The sequence below is a fragment of the Balaenoptera acutorostrata genome, chromosome 3, assembly GCF_949987535.1.
Source record: "Balaenoptera acutorostrata chromosome 3, mBalAcu1.1, whole genome shotgun sequence".
Classification (NCBI taxonomy): Eukaryota; Metazoa; Chordata; class Mammalia; order Artiodactyla; family Balaenopteridae; genus Balaenoptera; species Balaenoptera acutorostrata.
Genome location: NC_080066.1, coordinates 20460315 through 20481498, shown reverse-complemented (window position 1 = coordinate 20481498; position 21184 = coordinate 20460315). Strand labels below are relative to the sequence as shown.

General features: G+C 37.8%; 1 protein-coding gene across 1 annotated transcript in view; it reads left to right on the top strand.

The window, feature by feature from the left end:
• Positions 1–20821, top strand: part of SEC61A2 (SEC61 translocon subunit alpha 2) — a 28293-nt gene extending 7472 nt beyond the window's left edge. The window contains exons 4-12 of the mRNA XM_057544070.1: positions 3604–3682; positions 7966–8097; positions 8223–8332; positions 12503–12656; positions 13646–13806; positions 14125–14322; positions 16751–16942; positions 17422–17498; positions 19709–20821. Coding sequence (XP_057400053.1) covers positions 3604–3682; positions 7966–8097; positions 8223–8332; positions 12503–12656; positions 13646–13806; positions 14125–14322; positions 16751–16942; positions 17422–17498; positions 19709–19895 — 1290 coding nt within the window. The 3' untranslated portion in view covers positions 19896–20821. The remainder of the gene's footprint in view (positions 1–3603; positions 3683–7965; positions 8098–8222; positions 8333–12502; positions 12657–13645; positions 13807–14124; positions 14323–16750; positions 16943–17421; positions 17499–19708) is intronic.
• The last annotated feature ends 363 nt before the right edge of the window (positions 20822–21184 follow it).

Genomic DNA, 21184 nt, shown 5'->3' with positions numbered 1-21184 from the left:
AAAATGATTTTGTCTATTCTAGGTCACTCATATTTCCATCTGAATTTTAGAATCAGCTTGTCATTTTCTTTAAGAAAGCCTCCTGGCATTATGATTTTTTTTTTTTTTTTAAACACTTTTTTTTTTTTTTACTTTTGGGTTTATTTATTTATTTATTTATTTTTGGCTGTGTTGGGTCTTCGTTTCTGTGCGAGGGCTTTCTCTAGTTGTGGCAAGTGGGGGCCACTCTTCATCGCGGTGCGCGGGCCTCTCACCATCGTGGCCTCTCCTGTTGCGGAGCACAGGCTCCAGACGCGCAGGCTCAGCGATTGTGGCTCACGGGCCCAGTTGCTCCGCGGCATGTAGGATCCTCCCAGGCCAGGGCTCGAACCCGTGTCCCCTGCATTGGCAGGCAGATTCTCAACCACTGCGCCACCAGGGAAGCCCTTATGATTTTTATTGCTTTGAATATATAGGTCAATTTAGAGAGCATTACCATCTTAACAATATTGAATCTTCTAATCCAAGGGTCTGCAAACATTTTTTCTGTAAAGGGCCCGATAGTAAATATTTGCAGCTTTGCAGCTGGAACCCAAGAAAACCCAAGAAGAAGAAAACATAACTTGAGTTACATTTCTTAAAGTGTGACATTTCTCATGACTGTTTCATGCCATAAATTAATTTATGCATTTTATGTTACTTCATTATTTTTTTTTCTGTAATGTGTTTACATGGTTGTCAAGCTGTACCTTTTTGTCTTTCTCACGCTTAGCCAGTTTGGCCCAGGGCTGGTGATTTCTTGATTCTCTTTCCACTGAATCTCAAACAGAGAGAGCCAGTTTTCCCCTCCCAGCCACGGTTGAAGGGTTTGGGTCTCGTGTTCTCCATAGTGTTTTTTTAGCTTGAGGGAATGGTGGGAGGTGAGACCAGCTGAGAGAAGTGCCATAAATGCCACCTGGGCTCTGCTCTCTTGCTAGACTTTTGTTATGTGTCTTGTGAGGGTCCTCACCACCTGACTGAGGAGGGCTTTATTCCATTGCTGACCTCAGATCGCTCCCCAGTTCCTGATTCAGTGTAGCCCTGGAATTGTCAATTGCACCAGGGAAAGCCCCGTTCCTGGCTTCTCTCATCCATTTCCTCTCAGCTGCCAAAGGAGGCAGGAAAGATTAGGATATCTGTGCAGCCCGCTCTTCTCCAGATTTGGAGTGTTGTGGGGATTCTGGGGATTCTGTGGCCTTCCCTTTGTGATGGTTGGAGCAGTTTTCATGCTGAGTCCCTATTCCTCAATTGTCTGTTGTTTTCTCCCCGCCCATGACCATCAAGTTTATGATTCTTTGTCTTGTTTGGCTGCTTTATAGATTTTTTTCCTTTAGATTTTAAAATTCTTTTACTATTTTACATGTTTTGAAAAATGTGTTTTCTTATGTATTGGGGAGGGAAATTCTGTAACTTGATCACGGCTTGCCATTTTAGCTCAGAAATATCTTGCTTGGTTTCAGTGCCCACTGCCTTTGGAGATCCCTACTACTAATTTTCTATTTGTCCATCTGATTGGTTCAGGGTTTCCATTCAAGCATGAAATGCTTGTTTCTCTGAAGTGTATACTGTATTTTGTGAAGTTGAAACTGATTATTTTATGTAATATAGGGCAAAGCCTGAACCTCTGCAACTTTGAGAGTCCTAGAAAATAGCTCCTGTTGCTGTGCTTGTTGGACGTGGTCCTGTAACTATGGAATTTACTAAGAGGAGTAAAGTTAGACACTGAGTTTAATCCTGTTGACTATGGGAACGGAGGGAATACCATTACTTAGGGATGGTTGGCTGACTTTCTTGTTTGTTACCCTGCAAAGCATCTAATCATGGAGGTAATGGCTATCTCTACAAGACTCAATTAAGGAAAGTAATTTGATTGATTGGTCTCTCCCCCACTTAGGGAATATTGTGATATGGACTATCCTGTAGTGTTAATTGGTTTTTATTCAATAACTTCCTTTCTCCCCATCTCTCACATTAGCTGAAGAGTGTTTGCATCTATAGGGTGCACACAAAATATTGTGCTTCTTTCTTTTGCTAACCCAGCTAATATATTCAGATGTCCAAAGAGGTTTAGGTTGACCAGATGACCTGTTTAAGATTGCTGGCAGCATCTTTTGGAACTTTTTTTTTTTTTTTAAATCAACTTCATATAGGGAAGGTTTTTGAAATTGGAAGTGTATTTTTCTCCCACATGGTGAGGGAGGGGTTATGGCCAAGTGCTGTGTTCTAAACATGGGTCGTATAATAGGAAGCATTCTGAAGTTAAGGTTTTTTTTTTTATGATTAAAAAGTATTATGTGTTCATTATAGAAAATATGATAAATGCTGAAAAGAATAAAGAAAAAAAAAATCAACAATAATCCCATCACCTGTGAATAATCACTGTTCAAGATTTTAAAAAATATTTACACCTAGTTTTTTCTTCTATGCATATTTTTACAATGTTGATCTTTTACTTTATTTATACAATTTCATACCATTCTTTTTATACTAGGTTTTCTCAACAATGGCACTGAAGTTTAGGCTGGATAATTCTTTGCGGTGGGGGACTGTCCCATACATTGTAGGATGTTCAGCATCTCTGACCTCTACCCACTAATGCCAGTAGCACCCCCCTCAAATTGGGACAACCAAAAGTGTCTTCCTATATTGCCAGATGTCCCCTGGGGGGGCAAAGTTGCCCCAGTTTGAGAACCATTGTTTTATACTTAATATTACAACATAAGCACATCCTCATACTGTTACAAGCTTCATAGTGTAATTTTTTTTTTTTTTTTTTTTTAAAGGATTTTCTTATTTATTTATTTATTTATTTATTTATTTTTGGCTGTGTTGGGTCTTCGGTTCGTGCAAGGGCTTTCTCCAGTTGCGGCAAGCGGGGGCCACTCTTCATCGCGGTGCGGGGACCGCTCTTCATCGCGGTGCGCGGGCCTTTCTCTATCGCGGCCCCTCCCGTCACGGGGCACAGGCTCCAGACGCGCAGGCTCAGCAATTGTGGCTCACGGGCCCAGCTGCTCCGTGGCATGTGGGATCTTCCCAGACCAGGGCTCGAACCCGTGTCCCCTGCATTAGCAGGCAGATTCTCAACCACTGCGCCACCAGGGAAGCCCCATAGTGTAATTTTTAATGGCTGCATAGTATTCTACTGTATATCTCATCTTCAGTCTTACATTTGGAGTATGGCCGTGGCTGTCACTAGTACCCATAGCTTTCCAAGATTATTCTGTGATGTGGTAGATATATCCTGTACTGATAGGAGCATTTTCTTTCATTGCAAAAACATAAAATTTATCAACTTAACCATTTTTAAGTGTGCAGTTCAGTAGTGTTACATATATTCACATTGTTGTGCAACAAATCTCCATACTGATAGGAATATTTACTAGTGAAATGTTGTAGGTAATGATTCCCATTGTTTTTATTTTCATTTAAGAACTTTACTTTTAAGGTATGCTTGTTTTGTTATTGAACATGAGAAGTAGTGTTTTGTTTTTAACTATTGCAAATATTAAGTGAATGCATTATAAATTAAGTTCAAACTTAATTTATATAATACATTTTTATAAAATATTTTATGTAATCTTATAGATACCACTATTTGGAATCATGTCATCAGATTCTGCAGATCCTTTCTACTGGATGAGAGTTATTCTTGCATCCAACAGAGGTATATGCTGCTTTTCTTTTGCCTCCATGTTAGTACTGACATCAAATAGATGTGAAAATGTGGAAACAACTATTTTTTGATGTCTATGGGGAGGGGCAGTATATGGTAAAAGAAACTCATTGCCTAGGAGAAGAGACAAACATGAAGATAATTACAAAACTGTGTATTTATTGTAATAATAGAAGTATGTACAGAGTATAGAGTTACGACAGAATGGAGTGATTAGCATTGTCTAGAGCTTTGGTTCTCCATCCTTTTGTGGGTCGTGTTTCCTTTGAGAATCTAATTAAATTTATCTGTACTCTCCCTAGAAAAATGCACGTACATTCACACGTGCAGATTTTTCATAAAATCTCAGGAGATTTCCTGGACTCTCTGAAGTGTATTCTTGAGTTTCTCATGGGACTGAAAGACTGATCTGCAGTGCCAGGGAGGAGATGATGCTGGGAGAGCATTTGGGTTGGAATTCAGCCTGTGGACTGTCGGGAGAGGGAAGCCTGAGTCACAGCACACATGCGTGAAGACACGGGGTGCAGGCCGGGGATTCGGGTGGGGGATGCTGGTCAGTGAGGCTGAGAGATTGGGAGGGCCTGGATCAGGAGGGGCTTTTGGGGTGGGTTTTTTCCTACATCAAAAAAGTAACATTTGTTTGTTATAAAAAAATGCACCAACATTTCAGATTTGTATAAAGCTGAAAATGAAGGTCTCGCTTCTCAGGGGTAACTCCTGGGAAGAAAACAGATTGGTGAATAACCATCTAGACCTTTTATCTGAATATATATTCATATATATGAATTTATATACTTTTTTTAAAAACTGAAAAATAAGATCTACTGTATAACTATTCTGCTACTTGGTGTGTTTACTTGATATCTTGGATGACCTATTTCATTGAATGGCCATATACTGTTCCATTATGTGGCTGTGCCATGATTTCTTTAACCATTCATTCAGGTATTTATTGAGTTCTTCCTATGAGTGGAGCTTTGTGCTAGGTGCTGAGATTAGAGCAGTGATCAAGACAGTGATGCTGTTGTTGTGGAGTTTATGTTACTCTGTTTGGGGAGGTAGACTCTACGTGAACTGTATCTTGGGAGGGGGAAGGGACATTTGAGGAGAGACCTGCAGGACATGAGAGAAGGCCGTGTGAAGATCTGGGGGAGGAACCTTCTAGGGAATAGCAAGTGCAAAGGCCCTGAGGTGCGAGTATGCTTAATGTGTTCCAAGAACAATGAGGAGGATGGAGTGATTGGAAGAAAAAAGGGAAGGGGAAACGTGGTAGGACATGATGCTGCAGATGAATCCAAGAGCCAGATTATGAGGCTTGTAGACAGTAAGGAGTGTGTTTTAGGTATGACCCTAAGGCCTGTAGGATCTGCTGTCATACATGTAGTTTTTTTCCCAATTTTATATCATTATAATCAATGCTACCATGACTACTGTCACATTCTTCTGTAAGTTTTTAATAGAATGAATTTCTAGAAGTTTAACTGTTTGTTTACAAGGAATGTACACTTAAATTTTTGATAGATACTGTTAAATTGTCTTCCAAAAGCTTTGAATTATTTTACACACTCTGCTATGGTGTATGAGAATGACCATTTCTCTTCCAACAGTGGATAATATTTGTCCCTTAGTCTTTGTGTTAGACAGGTAAAAATTGGTATCTGTTATTTAATTTGTTTTTCTTTATGTGTTGGTGAGCTTGAACATCATCTTATATTTTTATTGAATATTTGTATTTCTTCTATGAGTGGATTTGTTATAAGTCATAGGAAATTACTGACTGGTTTAAACACAAAAATGGAATTTACTGGAAGGATACTAGTCATTTTTTGGAACCCAAAGAGGAGGTAGAACAACTAAGCCTTGTGGAGAGAGAACCAGCTTTCAGACCTCAGCAGCAGGGACAGGGAACCTTGTCTTTGTGATCTAGCTTCAGCAACTCCTGGGTTCTTCAGTTCTCAGTTCAGAATTACAAATTACCAGGATTTCGACCAGACCCAGCCAGCTTTGGTTACAGTTTCAGGGTTACATAGTACAGATTTGGGTGCTGGGGTTTCCTCCTATGTTGTTGGTATTTTCCTGAGAAAAGAGCATTATTGGGAGTGGCCATGACATTTATCTTTTTTATTTTTCTGTTTTTTTTTGGGGGGGCTATATTCCCTGTGTTGTACAACACACCCTTGAGGCTGTCTTTTTTTTTTTTTTTAAAGGATTTTCTTTTCTTTTTTATTTATTTATTTATTTATTTATTTATTTATCTATTTTTGGCTGTGTTGGGTCTTCGGTTCGTGCGAGGGCTTTCTCCAGTTGCGGCAAGCGGGGGCCACTCTTCATCGCGGTGTGGGGACCGCTCTTCATCGCGGTGCGCGGGCCTTTCTCTATCGCGGCCCCTCCCGTCGCGGGGCACAGCCTCCAGACGCGCAGGCTCAGCAATTGTGGCTCACGGGCCCAGCTGCTCCGTGGCATGTGGGATCTTCCCAGACCAGGGCTCGAACCCGTGTCCCCTGCATTAGCAGGCAGATTCTCAACCACTGCGCCACCAGGGAAGCCCTTGAGGCTGTCTTATACCCATTAGTTTTAACCTCCCACTCCCAACCCTGTATTGCCCCTGCACACCCCCACTGGTAACCTCTAGTTTGTTCTCTGTACCCGTGAGCCCGCTTCTTTTCTTGTTATATTCACTAGTTTGTTGTATTTTTTAGATTGCACTTATAAGTGATATCATATAGTATTTGTCTTTCTCTGGCTTATTTCCCTGCTGTTTGTTCATTTTAAAATTCATTTGTAAGAATTCTTTGCCCTTTAGACATACGAGCTCTTTGTTACTTGTGTTCGAACATTTTTCTTTTAACTATTACCCTGTCTTTTGCCACGTGGAGGTTTCATAGTTGTATCTAATCATATCGTCCATCTTTTTGCTTGTGGCCTTTATGTATTTTGTTATAGAAAGGCTTAGAAAGGCTTTTTTTTCCCCCAAGATTATAAACATACTCACTTCTGGTACTTTTGTATTTTGTCTTTTATGGTTATATTTTCTAAATCTGTGGCCTTTATTTTAATGTAAGTCATGAGATAAGGAATCTAGGCTTAATTTTCTATAAATGGCCAGTTATTTGCCAAGGTCCTTTTATCCTTCTTTTCCCTACTGAGTGGAAGTGCCATATTTCCTAAATGAAATGTTCATTAAAGCTTGACTGGATTAATTTTTGGACTAGATCCATTTGACAGTTTTAAATTTTGGTGATTTGATATAAAAAGAAATCTACCTACCTGCCTACTAGCTTTAACGATAAGACATATTTTTATCTTTTACCATTGAGGAAGTATCTGAGAAAACATGAAGAATCCATTTAAGATGCCATCTTTTTTTAAAATTTATTTTATTCAAGTATAGTTGATTTACAATGTTGTGTTAATTTCCGCTGTACAGCAAAGTGAGTCAGTTATACATATATATACATTCTTTTTCATATTCGTTTCCATTATGGTTTATCACAGGATATTGAATATAGTTCCCTGTGCTATACAGTAGGACCTTGTTGTTTATCCATTCTCTATATAATAGTTTGCATCTGCTAATCCCAAACTCCCAATCCGTCCCTTTCCCAACCCCCTCCCCCTTGGCAACCACAAGTCTGTTCTCTATGTCTGTGAGTCTGCTTCATAGATAAATTCATTAACAATAGAAACATCTTGATAACCAGACTAAAATAACAGGAAATGATTTTCCACTTAAATATTAAATGAAATCAAACTGTACACGCTATTTTTGAATATTTTTCCTATCCACTATGTCATTAACATTTTTCATGCCACTCAATATTCTACAACATTGATTTTGATGACTTTATATATAATTTTATATTTTGAATTAGGAGAGTCACAGATATTCTTAAATATCATCTTTTTATTAACTTGTTATTTAATTTTTGAGCTTTTAAAATCCTGCGTTAAAATGTTTAGTGTAAATTTTAAAAATAGTGATTTGGACAGAAATCTTGGACAATTTCTTTCAAAGGATTTCTTTAACAATTTAAGTTTAGAATTCACAGAAATTTACATTTTGGTAGTATTTATAGTAATTTTGATTCAATGCATTGTTGTGAGGTTGTGTTAATAAATGAGAGGGTTTTTTTAGCAGTTAATGTTTAGGAAATGAAAGTTTGCTTGTTAACTTAACATGTATTTTATAGACATAATTAAGGACTGGGACTCTTCTAAATTAATCTGCATTGGATATCGTAAAGATTATTTACTTTTTTCCCCTTCCTTTACAGGAACGTTAATGGAATTGGGTATCTCCCCAATTGTAACATCTGGTTTGATTATGCAGTTGTTAGCTGGAGCCAAAATCATTGAAGTTGGAGATACACCCAAAGATAGAGCCCTATTCAATGGAGCCCAGAAACGTGAGCATCAATACAATTAATAAAGAGCCTTTTCCAAATTTGAGAATTTTGTGGCAAAGATGTTTTTCTAGTCTTTTTTGTCTTTGGTTATAAGCATGTACTCCTTTTCCCCCAATTTTTGTCAGTATTTGGTATGATCATTACCATTGGGCAAGCCATTGTGTATGTCATGACGGGCATGTATGGGGATCCCGCTGAAATGGGTGCTGGAATCTGTCTCCTTATCATCATTCAGGTAAGAAATCCAATTTTTCATATGGATAACAAAAAAGTTTGTTCCTTTTTTTCTTTTGAAACAATTCTTTAGGTGGTTGACATACTCATTTTCTTACTTTATTGAAGTGACATGTATAAGTTGTGTTGATGTTAAAAATTAAAATTTATTGTAATAGCCCTGTAGATGTCTAATAAAGAATTATGGATCAATCAACTGTATTTCACTGATTCTAAGATGCACATTTTTCACATTTTGATGTCTCTGAAATCAGGATGTTTTCTTAGAGTTGATGCGGTCACACGTGCGGTCAGCCAGGTGGCGGTCGTGATGGTAGGCATTGCCTGCATGTGTACGTCAACTTGGTCAAAGCTGTTTATATCGTCCTTATATCACTTGGTTATACGCATTGTTGATATAACATGTTGTTGAGTTTAACTGCTGTTTAAAATGTCTTCCAACAGTCTGCTGTGATTTGTTATTGAAATGAAGAGTTATTGTGTATAAACAGGGGCACAGAAAGAACAAGTTAGATGATAAACATCTATGTCTAAGTCTAAACTTTTTTATAAGCAGAAAATAAAAATTCTTTGTAATAGGTTATTGTGTCATAGTTTAATTGAATTATTTTTTTCTTTCTTAATGGCACACATAATAGTGTTACAAATAATAGTATCTTACAGTAAGTGAAATACCGTATAAACACACATATATATATCCTATGGATTTTTTAAATGGATATTTTGGAATGGAATTTTTAAAGGCCAACATGATTTTCCCTCTACTAAGTATCTTAAAATGTGTAAAGTTTGGAAGGTATTTCTCTAATGTAGCCCTTAAAAATCCTTTAGAGAAGTTACCCAGGAATGGACTGTACTTAAGTTATATAATAGTTATTTACTGGATTTTGAAAAGAAGCTTGCTTAAGTTAAACACTGAACGTCTAGAGTCCTGGTTACCTTGAGATGCCTCTTGTTCACTCTATGAAATTAGGATTAATTTAGGAAAAAAATTTTTTTAATGGTCAAAAGGATCAAAGTCAGAAAAATAGTTTAAAATAAAAGTAAAACACCAGTTTATTAGTATATATATATACATTGAGAAATACGACCATTTCGGATTGGCATGCTTGACCATCTTTTTTTTTTTATAGGAAATCTCATATAGGAAACAAATCATAGTAAGAAGATTGTTTAGTGAGTATGATTCAGAACAAGGAGAATGGGATTGTTGAGGTATTTATTGGGCATCACTAACACATATCACATATCACAGGGCTTTTCTAATGAAATGGAAATATTTCATCTTTTAACCAAGGGAGGAATCTTTAATGGACTATTAGGTAGTTTTCTGAGCCCCAGTGAGTTCCCATTTGGTTATAAGGTACACTTCTTTAAAGGTTAACTTTGTCATTATTTCTCCATTTAAAAAACACCTTGGGACTTGCCTGGTGGTCCAGTGGTTAAGACTCCGTGCTTCCACTGCAGGGCACACGGGTTTGATCCCTGGTCAGGGAAGTTGCACAGGCCGCGTAGTGTGGCCAAAAAGAAAAAGTAAGAAAATTATAAAAAAATAAAAAACACCTTGACTGGCAAATTTATAACCCCGAGGAATTAGAGGAAGAAGAGTTGCAGTGGATGGGAAAGAAGATCCTCTGAAAACTGGTTTTAGTATCTTTCAGTTCTTTGGCGTGAGGATACTGATACACCAACTTTTGCCTTATTTTGTTTCTTTACAGCATTTGCTTTATGACCCATAGTTAGCATAACCCTGCTTTCTAAAAGACACTCAAAATTGGCATCTAGCTCTTAGAACATTATGCATCAGTAAAATTTTTCTAGTATTTTAGTAAGGGCGTATTTATATTCTTAAGGAACCTCAGCTGACCAGTTCTGGGTTAGTTAAAAGTATTGACTTCTTATGAAGTCAGTTATGGATTTGAATTGATAAAAATTGGAGTTAAGCTATTTTAATTTTTTTTCAGTACCAGAAATCAAGGAATACTTAAATTCCTGGAATGAAACAAGTGAAGTGGGTATATACTAAGTTGTTTACATAAATTCTGGTGCACAAATATTTGTCTTGTGGTTAATCCTTCTAGTGTTAATGTGTAGAGAAATTTTTCACGTTTGATCATAGGTGGGTAGTGACCCATTGTGTCTTTTTAAGGCTTTGCTAACATTGAAAATGTGTAGATTTGCTAAAGAGATGTGATTAGATCAGTGTGTTTCCACCTAGAGATTTTGAAAACTGTTTGCATGCTGTTATGTAAGGTATTTCTCACCTTAATTATTCTTGTTTCATTCACATGGTCAGTGTTTTTTCACTAGTGAGTTTTGGAATCTAAATAGTGGGTCTTGATTAAAATTTTTAAAAAGAGTAGAGAGTATCAGTGTGCATGGCACATAGTAGAGGTAAGTATTATTTTGTCAGACTGAGTTGTGTGTGTGTGCGTGCACGCATGAGCAAGGTTGAAATGTTAAAGTGTTATTTTTATACATACTTTAGAGATTCATATGTATTGAACATTCTAGAAGAGCATGCAATTAGTATTCAGTTTTTTTATCAACTGTTCTAGTCAATGAGATGCTGTCAGTTTCTGATTTCTCATTCTCTGCATAGGCATGCATGCTTTTTACCATCTTTTATTCCTTTAGTTATAGAAACCACTTCTCATTTAGGTTTTTCTGTAATTCCTTTGTCCAGTTAGAGAAGCACGAGTTTGATTTTCACCAGATATAAATGAATCACCCTCTAGTCTGATGGACATTGGTGTGAACAGGGGTTTGGAGAATTATCGTTGTTTCAGAGCTGCCTGTGTGACCTTGGACAGGTCATTTAATTAGAAGTCCATGATAACACTGGTTGGCTGATGGTTTGTGGACAGCTGTCATGCCCTGTAGAGGGTGGGCTTCTGTATTTCTGATGGGGAGTATGTACTTATTACATAACTGTGGTCAAAATAAAATCTCGGTAGCTAAGTCCTAACTTGTCTTTTATCTTGTCAAATTGGTAAACTTGGTTTTCAAACAGTAAAGAATTTGTGAGCTCTCTGAGAAGTTTTGAGAATTTTACCTTTTTTACAGTCCATTGAAATTCAAACTTAAATATTGTAAACAGACAAGTTAGGCTCTGTACAGCCATTGAAATGACAGTTAAGGAAAAGAAAAAACACTGTAAGGTAAGCATGCTTCAAACGGTATACTGTAGTTTTCTCTTTCTTAACAGGGATATTGGGTGAACTGAGTAAGGAACGAGGGTGGGAGGCTTCAGAGCTGGGAGGAGTGGAGGGGCATCTCCTCACGTCTGTAGGAGGGTGTCTTTGAAGTGGGGACAGGTGTGAGATTGGGGGCCTAGAAGCACATTTTCTTCCCCCCTTGGTTAGGTTACTGAAGTGTGGGGAAGGAGTCACATGACCAGAGAGGTCACTTGCAAAGCTATGGATTATTTCTAATTGATACATACTTTTACTGATGTGTTCTCCAACAGGAAAATTAAGAATTTTCAATTTCACATAAAGTTAGTATGCTTTCTTTTTTTTTAAAAAAAATCATAAACTTAAGAACCTGGTGAACCCTTAATTGTTTTCAGATTTACATTAAGTTTTTGTCACTGTATGTATTGAATGCATTTTTACATTGTTATAATCTGTGTACATATTTGTGCTCTACTTTTTGACTTATTCTATTGTATATTTTATATTATATATAATACACATATATAAAATCTATAATACTTAAAAATGTATCAGCATAGTTCACATGCTTCTCCTTTAATGGCCTATAAAATTGCATCTTGTTACTGTATCGTAATTCATTTGGTCTTTTACTTACTTGAAGCTATTTGGAATGCTTTTCAGTTTCTTGCTGTCATAAATGCTACAACTGTGAACATTTTTGTTTTAGGGTGCTTTTCAATAGGCCTTATTTAAACATTATAAGAGAAATATAAATATACTTTAAAAGTCAAAATGTCTGCTTTATAATGTAACAACATTTCCAATCCTCTCATTTGCAGAATTGGCTTCTGATGAAACTAAATCGGGTTAGATGCAGGGTGTCATAATAGTGATACTGCATCGACTAGGTTTTAGTGTTGAAAATGCCTGTACTTTGAAAGTAGTCAATGGTGTTCACTGCCCCTTTCTGAGTTTATTCTTGCTTCAGCTTACTTGCATTTCTTTCCCCACAGTTGTTTGTTGCTGGTTTGATTGTGCTGCTGTTAGATGAGCTGCTACAGAAGGGTTACGGCTTGGGGTCTGGGATTTCCCTCTTTATTGCCACCAACATCTGTGAAACCATTGTCTGGAAGGCCTTTAGTCCCACTACCATTAACACTGGCAGAGGTACAACGCACAGGGACGCAACTGCACGGGTTTGGCTGGGTGTGTGCGGAGAGGAGCACGAGGTGGTGGAGCAGGACGTGCCGACAGACGCCCTGGTTTGCTGTCCCAGGCGACAGTGGGTGTCAGGTGTTCCAAAGCTAATAAGCAGAGATTGGTGGAGTATGAACTATTGCTTCAGAACGAATAGTATCTAAAATTTAGCCTCTGCTCATTTAAAATTTCAGTGGTTGCAAACATTTAAAAAAATTTATTTGCCTAAGCCATTGTTGCAGAAGTCATTGATTTTGACTGATTTCAGCATTCCTAGAGGGATAAAAAGGTAGTGGATTTCAGATAAAAAAAACATTATTTATTGCATCATCAGGGAGTACTAGTACTTTTGCTGCTGTTCTCCTTGGCTTTGTAATAGCACCTAAATTATGAAATATTTCATTGTGTTTCCCCTTACCCATCTCCACTTCTCTCAAATGCCATCCAAGATTTGTAATGGTTAACATCTAACCTGGTCCCAGCCTTAAGAAAATAGCAGCGATGGTTTATTAATATACTTAGTAAAATGAATTAAAGGCAAGCTTGGTAGAGTAATGTCTGTCTTTCAACTCTGACATCTTTATTCTGCTTTGCTGCTTCTTTTCCCCATCTCCCCCCACCCCACCTCCGAATGTTCTTTTCCCTTCCCTAAAGTAAAAGTGAGGCAAATCATTATGAACTAAATATTTGCTTTGGTTTATTCTACTTTGTCTGTTTTCATCAAGAATACTCTCTTGAGAAAACTTCAGATTTATGAAAAAAAAAAAAAGACATGTTTGCCTCAATGATGTAAATATTTTTTAGAAGCTCCACACATGGCTGTATCATAAAGTAAACATAGATGAATTATTTTGACTCATATTTTCTGCCTTGTACTGGAGCTTCAAGGTTATTTGTTTTGACTTTTGGGACAACTTTGGGTAATGAAGCTACAGCCGATTTCTATCTTGATTTATCAGGTACCGAGTTTGAGGGTGCAGTCATAGCTCTCTTTCATTTACTGGCCACCAGGACAGACAAAGTTCGAGCTCTAAGGGAGGCTTTCTATCGTCAGAATTTACCCAATCTCATGAACCTCATTGCTACAGTTTTCGTGTTTGCTGTTGTTATATATTTTCAGGTAAGTATACTTTCTTCGCTGAAGTTAAGTGGAGTGTGGATTTTTATTTTGCTCTTAAAGAGGAGAATACCATTTGAAATGTTAGCAGCTAAGTCAGTGTTTCAAAATCTAGTTAGGCAAATAATTCCATTGTTTAGACTCTGAGGTGCGAAATATTAGCGATTATGAAATAGAAAAGGATTTCTATTTCTGTGTGTCTCTGTGGAAGGGAAAGTTTGTTAGCATTGTCTTTGCATAGTCCCTCCTGTGACTGTTTGCCTCGTCTGGAGTCGTGGTACGTGCAGCCCCTCCGCCTTACTCCTAAGCTTCCTTTTTCAGGGATTTCGTGTGGACCTGCCCATTAAGTCGGCCCGGTACCGAGGGCAGTACAGCAGCTACCCGATCAAGCTCTTCTATACCTCCAACATCCCCATCATCCTGCAGTCGGCCCTGGTGTCCAACCTGTATGTTATTTCCCAGATGCTGTCAGTTCGATTTAGTGGCAACTTTTTAGTAAATTTACTAGGACAGTGGGCTGTGAGTATTTCATTATTTATTCTAAGTATTCAAATTTATTGTAATTTGCATTTCATGCTTATATTTTTAACTGAAAGAGATGAGCCATAATTGAAGCAGTTGCTATATATAACATTTCCAGATTCATTTACCTGTAGCACAGTTTATCATTTATTTGGAAGAGTTGTAAAACTGTAAGCATTGTAAAACTAAGATTGGCTGAGTACTTTGTACTATTTTACGTCTAGGAAGCATTTTCACATCTCGTTTGAGTGATCTTTTAGGTTAAAATCACAGTTGCTCTTATGAAAGTGATTCCCTGTTTTGTAATCTTATTCCACTATTGTCTGGAATAATGTTTTTTTCAAAGAAGCTATTTACTGATTATATAGGATACTGAAATCATCCTCTCCTGCCTCCCCTGCCATTTTTCATGGCCCAAATGGCAGTAAATAAGAAAGGCACGTAATAACTATATTGAAGAGAGAACAGTTGCTAGAAATGGAATCCAGTAAATTCTGCCTTCCTCTTTTAGATTTTCATCATAGCTCCTTCTAAAGCAATCCAGCCACATTGTGATTGAGGTGTGAGTTATTGTAGGATTGAATTTTTTTTTTTTTTGGCTGTGTCGGGTCTTCGTTGCTGCGCGCGGGATGGGCTTTCTCTAGTTGCGGTGCGCGGGCTTCTCATTGCAGTGGCTTCTTTTGTTGCGGAGCCCGGGCTCTAGGTCCACCAGCTTCAGTAGTTGCAGCACGCGGCTCAGTAGTTGTGGCACGTGGGCCCTAGTGCGTGCAGGCTTCAGTAGTTGCGGCGCGTGAGCTCTAGAGTGTAGGCTCAGTAGTTGTGGTGCACGGGCTTAGTTGCTCCGCGGCATGCGGGATCTTCCTGGACCAGGGATCAAACTCGTGTCCCATGCATTGGCAGGCAGATTCTTAACCACTGGGCCACCAGGGAAGTCCAGGATTGAATTTTGACTGGTTTAAATTTTCACCTGACCAAGGAGTATTTTTTCCTCCTTAAAACTACAGAATTAGAGAAGAGTAAGAGCCTTTATTGTTTTCAGAATATGTAGTACTAGAATTTGTATTCCCCCAAAGAATTATTTTTTTTACAGTCATTCCTGAAATATGGTGCTTATTCTATGCATTTGTCTTAACGTGCTACCTTTTGTATTGTAAGTTGTAGTGACGTATCTTTCTGCTTTTACTGAAGGCCATTTTTTAAAATGTAAAGTTTAATAGGATGAGACAGTAATTCTTGAAAGGCAGTTGAAGGAAGTATGATTCCCTTTATCTGGAATAGTTGACCCTTGAACATGGGTTTGAGCTGTACGGGTTCATTTAGACACAGGTTTTTTTCAGTAGTAAACACTTCAGTACTGCACGGTCTGCAGCGGGTTGAATCCTGCGATGCAGAACCGCGGATACGGAGGAGCCGTATACGCAGAAGGGTAACAATAACTTATATGTGGATTTCGACTTCATGGAGGGTCAGTGCCCTAACCCCCTCGTTGTTCAAGGGTCAGCTGGACTCCTTTTCCATTCATTTAACAGAAATTGGATTGCCTGTGGTGAGAGGAGGTACTGTCCCTCCCCTCATGAGCTAATAGTCTGGCAGTCATTATTACTATGATAATTTCACAGTAATAAATGCACTGAGTGGTTGTATAGATTGTGTTGTGATCTTAATGAGATTTTTTTTTTAACGTGAGAGAGCTATTGGGAAGTTTAATTTGTCAGGGCTTTTGATTTGGAATCAGTGATTCTAGGGGCACAGTAAATGAATCATTTGGAAATTGTAAATTCAGGAACCAGACATTTTAATCATTGCATCCAAAAATTGCTTTCCCACCCTCTATGCCCAGAACTTTTATTTAATATGAGCAAATTACATGCTATTCCCATTTCTTTTACTATAAAAATTCTTAAATGTTTGTGTGGATAGAAAAATCCCTTTATACTTATTAAAAGACTACTCTTTACAATATACAAATCATATAAAGTTTAGGCAGTGAGTCGTTAGTCTTCTTTTAATATTTCAGTTGATTGCATTCTTAATAGCATACCTTGAAGTGAAAGAATATGTATGTACTCTTACATAGTTCAGAAAATTTCTGACTATAAATGTTATCAGAGATCGATGTGATCTATTCCTGTCTTCAGGAAGAGAAGGGAGATTCTTCTTATAGAAGTATTATAATTTTTTTAAAAAATTGCTCTTGTTAATATATTCACAATGTCTTATGTAATAGACACTCACTATATAAATTTTTTTTTACTCACTATATAATTTTGTAAGAGTGAAGATATCAGACACAAAAGTAAATCCTTTAAGTTACATAGAATCATTAGCTGTAGGTGCTTTGAACTTAAAACATCGTCATAATTTTTGAGGAGTTTGAAAAGTCACAGAAATGTGACCATTTGTGCTTTTTATTCTTGTTCTATAGGACGTCAGTGGGGGAGGACCTGCTCGTTCTTACCCAGTGGGGGGCCTTTGTTACTACCTTTCTCCTCCTGAGTCCATGGGCGCCATATTTGAGGATCCTGTCCATGTGGTTGTTTATATCATCTTCATGTTGGGATCATGTGCATTCTTTTCTAAGACGTGGATAGAGGTGTCTGGTTCCTCAGCCAAAGATGTAAGTATTTGGTTTATTTGAAAATGAAAAAAAAATTCATAATTTTTAGGTGTCAAATGGTAATTGATACTTAATTACTTTTGTAATTTAAACTCAAATTCATACATTCTTAATGAGGTAATGTCATCCCCAGGGAGTTAAAAACTACAGGTAGTTCCTGGAAAGTGAAAAATTCTTAGATTTTACAGTGGTTTGTGACCATCCAAAGCTCAACCCTACCCAACAAAGTCTTATTCCTTAGTATTTAATTTCTCTTTAGGGAGGTGATAATTAAGGAAAGATTGAGAAACCCTGGCTTAAGGTATGGCTAAAGTGGTTGTGCAGCATTGTAGCCTCAGGGAATATTATGATATGACAGTGTCTACTTCAGTCTTCCCGTATTTTACTTGTTAGTGTGTGGAGAGCACTTCACACAGAACCTAGTAGTAAACAGTGAAATAGTTAGAGTTTGATTTTAAAAGTTGTTTTTCTCTTCACAGGTAGCTAAACAGCTTAAAGAACAGCAAATGGTAATGAGGGGCCACAGGGATACCTCTATGGTTCACGAGCTTAATAGGTAAGGAAGGCCATTAGACTCAGTCTTTGATAGGAGAGAGAGAATGTGTTACATACACACACGTGTTCTTGGTTTTTCAATCTATCATTTGTTCTCAGATGTTATTTAAATTCATATTTGAAGCATTTTTCTTCTACTTAACACAAAAGAACCAAAATTTAACACAAAAGTGAATTGTTCTCCACATCAGAATTGACACCTAAATTATTATTTTAATTGAAATTATGTTCCCTTCACTGCTCAGCCGAGTGTTAAAATGCTGTAGGTCAGAGGTCCTCGTCTGGCTGCACTTAAAATCACCTGGGAGCTTTTAAAAAATACTGATATCCCGCCTCTAGGAATTGTGATTTATTTGGTCTGCGGTGGGTCCCAGGCATCAGTTTTTTGTTTTTTGATAACAGTTTATTGAGATATAATTCACATATCATGTAATTTACTCATTTGAAATATACAGTTTAGTGGGGTTTTGTTTTTCAGTTTGTTTTTAGTATATTCTGAGTGTGTAATCATTACAATATAATTTTTAAAACATTTTCATCACCTGGAAAGAAGCCTTGTACCTATTAGTTATTCTCCATTCCTACCCACCCTCCCACCTCCCAGCCCCAGGCTTTTTATCTAGTGTCTGTAGATTTGCCTGTTCTGGACATTTCATATAAATGGAGTTATATGAGATCCTTTGTGAATATCTTCTTCACGTAGCATAATGTTTTTGGGGTTCATTCATTATTCGTGAATAATATTCCCTTGTATGGATGTACCACGTTTTGTCTGTCCATTCATCAGTTGATGGAAATTTTGGTTGTTTCCACTTTTTGGCTGTCATGAATAATGCTGTTGTGAACGTACCTGTTCAGGTCTTGTGTGGACGTATGTTTTCACTTCTCTCAGAGTGGAACTATTGGGTTGGGTAGTAACTGTGTTGAACGTGTTGAGAAACTGCCGACCCTTCTCGGGAGCAGCCGCCCTGTTCTGCATCCAGGCGCGGTGTCTGGAGCTGCTGCTCGTCCTCACCAGCACTAGTTCTTGTTTTGATTTTAGCCACCTAGTTGCTATGAAGTGGTATCTCATTGTGGTTTTTCCCTCTTCATTGTGGTTTTGATTTGCTTCTCCCTGATGAGTAATGATGTTAAGCATCTTTTCATGTGTTAATTAGCCATTCGAATATGTTCTTTGGAGAAATGTCTCTTTTGCTCATTTAAAATTTCTAATTGGGTTGTCTTTTTGTTACTGTTTATAAGGTTAAAAAAAATATTTTCGATGTATCTCGTCAGGTAAATGATTTGCAAATATTTTGTCCCATTCTGTGGGTTGTCTTTTCACTTTCTTGATGGTATCCTTTGATGCACAAGTTTTTAATTTTGATGTTCAGTTTTTCTATTTCTCCTTTGGTTTCTTTGTGCTGCTTTTGGTGTTGTATCTAAGAAGCCAGGGTCACAAAGATTAATCCTCTTATGTTTAGGTCTGTGACCACTCTGAGCTTATTTTTGTTTCATGTGAGATAGGGGTCCAGATTCCTTCTTTTCCATGTGGATAGCCAAGTGTTCCAGAACGATTTGTTGAAAAGGCATTGGTATTTTAAAGTTTTTATTTACAACATGGAATAGATTGCAGAGTGGTATAATGAACCTCTGCCTCCAACTGTATCCAGCTTTAGTCGTTACCCTTCTCCCATTCTTGTTTCATCTACTGTCTTCCCCATCCATGGTCCCTCGCCCCCATCTTTTTTTCCCCTCTGGAGTATTTTAAATACAATCCCATTATTTTTAACAGTTCTCCAGGTGATACTAACATGTGGCCAAGGTTGAATTACTGTTGAATAGGGTCATCCAAATCTTGTCACATAAATTTGATACTTAGAAGGCATTTTGATATTTACTCTTCATCTACAAGAGGGAGCTAAAGGTTACCCACTTACAAACAATATTAAACATTCCAATACTTAAATCACAGTTGAGGATTCTCCTCTTCTGCTGTAAAAATCATGTATTGCCTTTCTTGGCTATTAACTGGTTTCTTGAAATCAGGGAGTCAGATCACTCCTTTCATCATTTTCATCAACACATACCTGTGCACAGCCCTGGACGAACCGTCAGTACTGTGGACAGTTCCCTGGCACGTTAGTTTAATTTTCTTCTGCCTGTTACTGCTGCCCCCTGCTGCCCCTTCCTGTGGGCCTCCCCTGCCTGACTCGGGGTTTTGTCTTCCAGGTACATCCCCACGGCGGCTGCGTTTGGGGGCTTGTGCATCGGCGCCCTGTCGGTGTTGGCCGACTTCCTCGGGGCCATTGGCTCGGGCACTGGAATTCTGCTTGCAGTCACCATTATTTATCAGTATTTTGAAATATTTGTTAAGGAACAGGCTGAAGTTGGCGGGATGGGTGCTTTGTTTTTCTAAATGTTCCAGTATTTCTTTTTGTGTGTGTGAAAGGGAAAATATTTTGACTCATTGTTTTTGTCAGATAATGCTGGCTCCCCTTTTCTTCTCTCACAGTTTATTTTCAAGTGTTGACCATCTCATTCCTGAAATGGGCACGGAGCTAAGCCTGTGTGCAGCATTAGTACCAGCTGCCTTAACACTAAAGTTTACATTATTCATTAAAAAACCTACATGCAGTGTTGCCTGTGATGCTGGAAACAATGTACCCGCCTTGCCATGTTCGGTTGTGACGGTGAGATGGTGACGTGGATCAGTCTTGCACACAACATTCAAGACACTCAGTATTCCCCCCACTTGTTTAAAAATAAATGTAGTTCAAATTGCCACTTTCCAGTATTTTTGAGCTTATTTAATGAGTTCTGGATCATTTATATCTAATCTATATTTTAGATATAATTACTTTTTATACTTTTTTATCTCATAGTATCCACATTCCCACCCTCCCCCGTTTTATTTGTTCCTCCTCAAAGCAGCCACTTAGCCCAGATAAGCAGAATCAAGCTTTCAGAGTCAAATCTGGCACCAGAAACAACTGCTTATAATTACTCTGCCTGTTTGTTTTCCATTCCCCTTTCCTCCCAGGGACAGCACAGTCGGTGCTGTTTTACCATATTGGCTATGCCTTCGAATTCCAACACGTCACTTGAGAATACTCTTCAAGATACTATGCCCCAATTTTTTTTTTTTTTAATCCCTAAAGCAAAGATCTAATTCTCAAGCAATGTCTGTAGTTCAGTGGGGGTGAACAATGAGTAATTCATGCTAGGAATCTGTGTATGTTGTTGTACTTTATAGCAGCAACATGAGTGTAAACAGTAGACAATAAAATTTTATTTAATAAAACTTTTGGTTGTGTTGGAAAAATAAAATCTGGTATTAAATGATTTCTAAGATTATATAGGTTCATTATATTCATACAAAATTCATCCTGAGATACCTATTGCAAATGTATTAGTTTAATCCTAAAAATATTGAGGGACATTGGCCAACAAAAGGGTACTCAATTTTGTGACTAACATTTGGAAAGACCAGAAAAAAAAAATGGTCACAAACAATATCCCAGCCTCCTTTTGAAATAGCACAGTTCTTTATAAATAATTCTTTCTTGGGGGGAGGGGGTGCTGTGCTGCGTGGCTTATGGGATCTTAGCTCCCCGACCAGGAATCCTTTGTAGTGAAAGCACAGAGTCCTAACCACTGGACCGCCAGGGAATTCCCTAATTCATTTTTCAAAGTATGTGCTTTATT